The 7,827-nt window shown below is 43.7% G+C and overlaps 1 protein-coding gene across 2 annotated transcripts; it reads left to right on the top strand.

Moving 5' to 3' along the window:
* The first annotated feature begins 1,009 nt into the window (after window positions 1–1,009).
* LOC145719667 (laminin subunit alpha-4-like) lies at window positions 1,010–7,827 on the top strand. Of its 2 annotated transcripts, none has more exons than XM_081811190.1 (3): window positions 1,010–2,272; window positions 4,221–4,289; window positions 6,142–7,827. In XM_081811190.1, exons 1-3 carry the CDS (start codon window positions 2,020–2,022, stop codon window positions 6,420–6,422), a joined length of 603 nt encoding a protein of 200 aa, XP_081667316.1. In that variant the 5' UTR covers window positions 1,010–2,019; the 3' UTR covers window positions 6,423–7,827. The 2 variants fall into 2 exon arrangements, with proteins under 2 accessions (XP_081667316.1, XP_081667315.1); XM_081811189.1 differs by having other exon boundaries at window positions 1,016–2,272; window positions 4,221–4,316; window positions 6,148–7,827.

Raw genomic sequence — 7,827 nt, 5'->3', positions numbered from 1 at the left:
CTTCCTGTTCTTTCAGGGCATGGGCTGTGTGTTTTTCCTCTTCCTGTCTCTCCACGCCTTACATAAAATAGACATGAATTGTCCCTCTGTTGGATGAATTCATTCATTCATCTATAGCAGCAGCAGTGTGGTCCAGGGTGGAGTGAAGGAAAGAACATCAGGGTCAGAGGTCTGGGTCTTGCACTGTGAATTCCTTGCTATATGAGCCTGGAAACCCAAAGTAGCCTCTCAGCCTCAGCATGCCAGGCCTGTGTGGCCTACCTCCTGGGTGTCTGTGGTAACTAAATAAACTCACCCCAGTGAAGCTATGGGATACAATGCAAGTAGAGGGGATAAAGATTACAACTACACCAAAACACTGAGACATAGGAATAAAGAAGAACGTATGCAAAATGTCGGACAGTGATTTTGTTAGGATCTTGGGATTATAGGTGATTTTTTTTTCATTTCTCTATTTTTCAAATATTCTGAATCATGAAATCCTTTTTTTAAAAAATGTAATGTCTTGTTATTATTGGCCAGGTCTTCCTGATTTCCTTGGAAAGTCCTCTCCTGCTTTCCTCTCCAAGGCCAACGCCCCAGCCCAGGCCCTCCACACCCCAGCCCAGTCTCCCTATTCCAGCCCGCAGTCCACCCTGCATCTGAAGCCAGCCCCGCCTTCCCCCACCTCTGCTATCATCACAAAAACCTCCGTCAGCTCCCTTTCTTTTTCTCTCTCACATCAGAACCCACTCCTGCACCTGACCTTCAGCTCCATGAAGGGGTGACTACACATTCTTTCCAGCCACTCCCAAAGCATCTTCAGCTCCAGTTGGCCAATCTTGACACTAGTTTAGGGTCACAGCAAAGAGGAGGCTATTGCCAGCCAGAAAACATGTGTAGTTTGGCTCACAGAGTATTCTTATAAAGTTTGAGCCAAAGTTTAAAAACGGTGATTTCAGATAAAAACCCAAACTTCAACTTTTTTGTTTTAAAAATAGGAACATCTGGCAATGCAGATCCTCCATTCCCTCACGGCTACAGTGTGGAAACAGTTGACAGGAGCTGAGTAGCAGCTACCCCCTTGGTCGGGGCCTGCGGTCCCACCACTCACAGTAGGGCCTCTACTGACCCACAAGGCACCTTCAGGAAAAGTAGAGAAAAGCATTTCTTCCTCTGAGCAGAAGCAGCCCCACCCAGAAGGCACAGCTTGGCAAGCCCAGCAAAAGGCTGGATGGATTTTGGCCTCTACTCTCCAAATGAGCTGGAGTCTCTCATTAACAACCCAGCTGGTATGACCGTAGACACCAGCTCTGCCCCCACAACAAAGGCAGTTAGGTGTCTGGCCTCTGTAGGCTCACATATTAAAATGTCCACAATAATGGCCATCTGGGCTCCAATTTCATTTGTCTGTGGTACTCTCCGCCCTGCCATCTGCTTTGTCTCCACACGGGCTTCCCTCCATCACAAGATGGCTGCCAGAGCTGAGTGCTGCCTGCCTCTTCATTCACCTGCAGATGGACAGAATGTCTTCCCATACCCCTCAAGTAAGAGCCCTGAGCTACAGTCTGAATGAATCACTTCTCAGCCAACTTACTTTAGCCAGGACAATGCCAGGCACTAACTGGCTCGGGTTTAGGTTCTCTGAACAATTCACTATAGCAAGGCAGTTGGTGATTTATCCCAGTGTTTCTCAAGGCAGATATTAACATTTTGGCCAATTTTAGCTGTGCCCTAGTAGTGCATCTCCTGCAGTACATTTAGCATATCTGGCACCTCTCGATCAGATACCAGCCACATACCCTAGTTGTTGAGGTAACCAAAAATGCCCACATGCTAGTTGTATCTAGACACTTATGCATCTGGAGGTCTGACCAAACCGAATGGGCTTCAACACAATAGGGAAGAGTGGTTCCTTAAAAACAAAGTCTGGGCCTATTAGGAAGATGGGAAAGTAGGAACAAATTCTGGGAGGTCAATCCACATACATTCACTACACTTTCTTCTAGGTGGGAGAGAAGATAAAAGAGAAGAAAAACTATGGCTGCTAAATTTTTAACCTGCGATTTCTGCCTCAGATGTGCCCCCGGTTACTATGGAAACCCCTTGCTGATTGGAAGCACCTGTAAGAAATGTGACTGCAGTGGAAATTCAGATCCCAACCTGATCTTTGAAGATTGTGATGAGGTCACCGGCCAGTGTAGGAATTGCCTACGCAACACCACGGGATTCAAGTGTGAACGCTGTGCCCCTGGCTACTATGGGGATGCCAGGATAGCCAAGAACTGTGCAGGTACGGTACTGTAGATCGTGGCCAGCGTGTACACTGAATCTAGATGGATCGATGTTGGGGAGATACTGCAAGTGTCCCCTTGTCACTTTTGCAGGGCAATGTGCATTCTTAGGAATGTGCACCCCAAACTCACCAGGGGTAGATGATTTATCAAGGTTACTGGTACAACTTAGCTCATGGGTAGGATAAACCATGAGACAGTCACACAAATGAACTTTCACCTTATCTTATATTCTTCCGATTTTGATCAAAGAAGTAAATCAGACTTCCATGGATTACCTATCATTGACCAGAATTTTGAATGAAAATTTGCAAGATTTACCTCTGTTTTCTTATTCTGGAAGCTATGTCCCTTTTACCAGTTGTGATTGGTAAAACTGACTTCTTAGTGAAATAGATTAGCAAGCCAAGGGTACAGTTTAGTCAGCCCCCAATGTCCTCAAATTGTCAGGGTAAATATTGCAGGGACAGTATAAGAAATCTTCCTGGTTAAACTTCAGTTAGACTAAAATGTACAAATTTTATTCATGATTTCTCTAATCCATTTGCTGAACAGAGTGAAGCTCTTCAGAAATAAAGTTAAATCACCTTCCTCAGGGCAAAGGAAGGTTGAGACTGAATATTTCTTACTCTTTTGTGACTGAGAGGGAACAGAGTGAGGAAGAGGCATTGTATTCTTGTGGCATGCTTCTACTGGAATCCCCTCACTGAAGCAGATTCCCACCTGAAAAGATTTTAAGAAGTAAAGAGTTTAAAGTTGAGAAGAAGGCACATATGAGCTTCAGAAGTCACAATAAAAGTGAACATGTCTACAAGAAAGCCAAGTGCACTGAGGCATAAAACCAGAGACAAGAGAGGAGTTCTGTGTCCAGTCAGGCAGGCATCCAAAAGAGTATTGGCAAAATCAAAGCCTTAGACATTGATGCTCCAATTCTCAAAACATTTACTAAACACGTTAAACTACATAGATGCAGGTCACTCTTAGAAAAGATGCCAAAGTTAGAAGCAATAAAGTATGATCTTGCTGAATTGTTTAATAAATCTACATTTTGTGGAACATTACACAGCTGAAATGTAATAAATGTGCATCCCTCATGAAGCTAATTTTTTATGATGATTCTTTAGAGACAGTTAAGAGGTGGGGGAGAATTCACCATACTATTCCAGCTCATGGCTAGCATAAATAGCTTAGGAAATCTTTTTTAAATATTACAAATGAATTGCTACTGAGAAACTCAATGGAAAATGAACAATCTGATAAGATCGGGGTTTTTGTTTTTTTTCCAAAAGGCATTCTTGAAAATCATCAGTAGATTAATAATGGGCTCTCAGGTCTTCTAAATTCACGTAAATATGTTCCCGATTCTTTCCACGACATTATTCCTAGTCATCCCACTGATAGCTATCATTTGGAGGTTTGGAGTCAGCCTTGCCAAGGGTCAAGCACCGTGGGAGCCAAAAATCGCTCTTGAGCCTCCTCCCTCCCTCCCTCCCGCTGCACTGTTCCTACCTCACACCTGGCAATGATCAACCCTGGAGTTGGATTAAACTGGAGAATCAGTCTGTGATGAAAGGAAGGCTCTCAGATTCCAGTTGAATGATGGGTTCCGGGATCATTTTGTACTTTGTGAAACTTCCCAGGATCTTTTTGGACTGAAGCAATTGTAGAGTCATGTCAGAATCCCAGAAAGTTGGGAGAGGAGTCCTAGAAAATGTAGATTTACTTTGCCCCAGGGCCGCCTTTGAAAATCTCCCTGGGCTGGGTTTAATTGGGTGAGGGTCATAATCTCTAGATCACGGACTCTACACCGTCATGAGGAAGAATATAATTAATCCCCGTTGGAAGAACTATATACTGATAGCCAGTATTTCTAGAAACCAGGAAAACATTGCCATATTTTAAGCATTAAGAAACAAATCCCTAACCTCTTGTTTTTGTTTCCTACAGTGTGCAATTGTGGGGGAGGCCCATGTGACAGCGTAACTGGAGAATGCTTGGAAGAAGGTTTTGAACCCCCTACAGGCATGGACTGCCCAACCATAAGTAAAAATAACAGTACATGATTGACTAACCCCACTTTCTCTAATGTGCTGCAGGTGTAGGATTAAGAAGAGCTATGCAATTCCCTCTCTAGAAACCCCCTAAGTCCCCCTCCCGGCTTTAACCCTGTCTGTGCCTCCACCAAGGGGACCCTAAGCGGAAGCTACTTGATTCCAATTGGTAAAATGGGTGATTTACACTGAAACAACTCTACTTTAGAAAATTTATTTTATGAAGCCTTTAAATTCAACATCTTACCTCGCGGGTAAAGGCAGAATCAGAAGAGCAATTCCTAGTGACCGAGTTCATTTTAATTCCTCTTTCTATATTATCTCTTCATATCCTCAGATAATGTGATATACAGACAATGCTTTACAGCACTAGGGAAACCAAGACACTAAGCCACTTAAGTGGCTTTTCCCAAATCACTCCAAAACGGAAGTGGCAGCAGAAAGAAAATGTTCAGGCCTATGGGATGGAGCTATTGTCTTACTTTCCTGGATTTCTCTGCCATTCCTATCAATCAAATCATGAGCAGTCCTGATGGTGCAGGAGCCAGCTGAAACACTTCACAGCAAATGCCCAGAGCTGGTCTTAACTTCTCAGGCACCCTTCAAGCCCTTCTTCTAGAAAAGGCTATGACTGATTCTTAGGATTTAAGGAAACGTTTGCCTTAGAAAGCCCTTTACTGAGAAAATAACTAATATTTGCCTTTAAGTAGAGTGGTTTAAAGACTATTTTAACTTTAGGTATCCCCTCCCCCAGACGAGAGTATCTTGGTCTCTCGGTGCCTGTAAGCACAAGAGATTAATGTTATGGATGATTCACATCTTAGAAGATGGCACAGGATGTGAGGCACAAGCAGGGCAAAGTTCACACACTGATCAGCAAGGTCATTTTAAGGACCTTAAATGATGTGCTGGCTGGGGAGCCATTCCTTTAAGATAGCATGTCCATAAGACCGTATTAAACTTCAAATAACAAATTAACACATTAACAACTATTAACACTTCAGTCTTCATTTATTCGTTCTCTGGAAAAGAGAATAGTCTGAGGAAAAGAGATTGGGAACAGAAAAGCTTCAGAGAGTGGTCAAGACCGGTTTCAAAGCACGGTCTGCTGTCCTTCTGAGTATGCCGCAAGTGGGCACTGGGCCCCCCAGGAGCAGCAGGGGGTGGGGGGGGAGGGAGAGGACAGCGGTAAGCGGAACTCAAATGTGAAATGCAAGGAGTGGGGAGAAGCTACGACCTACTTCACCATATGCCCAGACTGAGCAGATATTCACAGTGACATTGTACAGACCCCCTTCTGGCTGAAGTGTTCATCCAGACAGGAGGTCAGGCCATGCGGAGGCGCTGAGCCACCCCTGGGATAGGAATAGGAAAGAGGGGGTGCCTACCAAACAGCTTCGCCAGTGGGCACTAAGCAAAAGCCTGACATGAAGAGAGCCATCCCAGAGGGTTGTCCCACCACTAAGGAAAAGTGGAGAGCGTGCTTCTCCTCCCCCACCCACCGTGCAAATGGCTTGCCCTTTTATGCTTCCTTCCTTTCTCAGTTCAGCGATTGGTGTCCACAACAGCCTACTTGTCCTGTTGCACGCCTTGTTCATTTTGTTATGTTTTAAGTGGGGATAGTGCCCGATGTACAGTTTGAGTCATCTTAGACTCCAGTGTGCTTTGAGTGTAAGGACTGATTCTGTGACCCAGAACAGTTCCTCAGGAAACAAGCATAAAAATAATATTAACCAAGAAAGTATACATAATGATCTACTAGAGCACGTGCTTCCCCGCTGACTTTCAGTTTTAAAGAAGTAACATGTCCGTTTTACCTCCAGGCTGTGATAAGTGCATCTGGGATCTGATTGATGACCTTCGATTAGCAGCCCTCTCGATTGAAGACAGCAAATCTGGTCTGTTGAGTGTCTCATCCGGTGCGGCTGCTCATAGGCACGTGAATGAACTCAACTCCACCATCTTCCTCCTCAAAGTAGGCAGCCATGTTGTACCTTTAGCTGGATCTCATGCTGGTCTTACAGGACTGCTCCTAGAACTCCTATCCTTTCTATCATCTCAGTCCCATGGCTGTATTACAGATGGGTTGTTAGACTAGGAAATGAGAAAAAGTTTATTGTAACCATGAGCTTCAGGCCAAAACAAGAGCAGCCATCTATAAAAGAAATTAATGTGGAGAATGTAACAACTAAAACAAGCAGTATCTATGTACCAATCTACAAGGGAAGGAAAACACTCTTATTTCCTTGGTAAAAATGTGCATTGGTTATTCAGGTCCTTACCACAAACTTACCATTACCTTAACCTCAATTTGCAGTGCTTTGAGGAGTTTCTCTAGAAACCTCTCTCCTGCTCACTCTCTCTCGCACACTTACCTTTCCTTCTTACTGACACACAGTCTCTCTCATCTTCCCACACACACACACTGAAGCACAGACATACATGCTCAGTGTCTCCTCACAGGTCTAGTGGTTAATATCTAATAAACAGTCAAAAACAAACTGTAACAGTGCTGCTGTATCTAAACTGTTGTTTTTTTTTTTTAAGATTTTATTTATTTGACAGAGAAAGAGACAGCAAGAGAGGGAACACAAGCAGGGGGAGTGGGAGAGGGAGAAGCAGGCTTCCTGCGGAGCAGGGAGCCCGATGTGGGGCTCAATCCCAGGACCCTGGGATCATGACCTGAGCTGAAGGCAGACGCTTAACGACTGAGCCACCCAGGCGCCCCATGCTGTATCTAAACTTTAAGAGGTGTTTTTTTCCCCTCTAAATTATGGGCTTCCATCATAACCAACAGATATTTTTTAAAACAATAATAATTAACTGAAAGGATAATAGAATTAATACCAGCACAGATTTTTACTTTATCAATTTCGCATAATAGTTAAGAGCACTAACTTTGAAACCAGATCGATTGCATTCAGATCCCAGCTCTGACACTCACTAGTTATGTGACCTGCACATTCTTCAGTTTTTTCCACTGGCATTGAGGATCATTATTGCACCTACCTCATTGGTTGTGGAGAGAATTCAGCAAGCGATATATATGTAGAGCAGCTGCAACAGTACCTACCCTAGAAAGTGCTCATTACTCTACTTTTTAGAGGTGCAAATAAATGATATGCACAGCAATTGGCCAATTTTGCAAAATGTAACGTAAAGCAAGAATCACAAAATCATAGAGCTGGGTGGACTCTTAGTGAGCATTCTATCCCAAACTTAGGAATCATTCTTATCCACACTCATCTGTTTAGACACATGAAGGCACTACTTCTCAGAGTAGTCACCCAGACTCAGGCCTCTTGCTGCTTGAACTCTCTATCCTCAACAGCACAACTTCAAGATAGGTATAATTATAGCTGACAGGAAGTCAGTGTCAGGATTGAAAGGCTTGCTCAAAGTAATCCAGGTAAAGCTACATGAGACCAAACTCCTCAAAAACGGAAAAGAGACGCCAAATGGTCTGAAATAAAGAGAATTGCTCTTCTTCTCCAAAAAAAAAA

The sequence above is a fragment of the Leptonychotes weddellii genome, unplaced genomic scaffold (genome assembly GCF_054177405.1).
Source record: "Leptonychotes weddellii isolate Sample4059 unplaced genomic scaffold, ASM5417740v2 HiC_scaffold_6177, whole genome shotgun sequence".
Taxonomy (NCBI): domain Eukaryota; kingdom Metazoa; phylum Chordata; class Mammalia; order Carnivora; family Phocidae; genus Leptonychotes; species Leptonychotes weddellii.
The sequence above is the reverse complement of the archived record's forward strand: the minus strand, read 5'-3'. Positions and strand labels throughout refer to the sequence as shown.

Excerpts from the sequence above, each read along its gene's own strand:
- LOC145719667 (XM_081811189.1), top strand. The coding sequence starts at position 2,020 with ATGGCTGCTAAATTTTTAACCTGCGATTTCTGCCTCAGATGTGCCCCC. Across the intron at positions 2,273-4,220 it reads GATAGCCAAGAACTGTGCAG|TGTGCAATTGTGGGGGAGGC; the intron begins GTACGGTACTGT and ends TGTTTCCTACAG. Across the intron at positions 4,317-6,147 it reads CATGGACTGCCCAACCATAA|GCTGTGATAAGTGCATCTGG; the intron begins GTAAAAATAACA and ends TTTTACCTCCAG.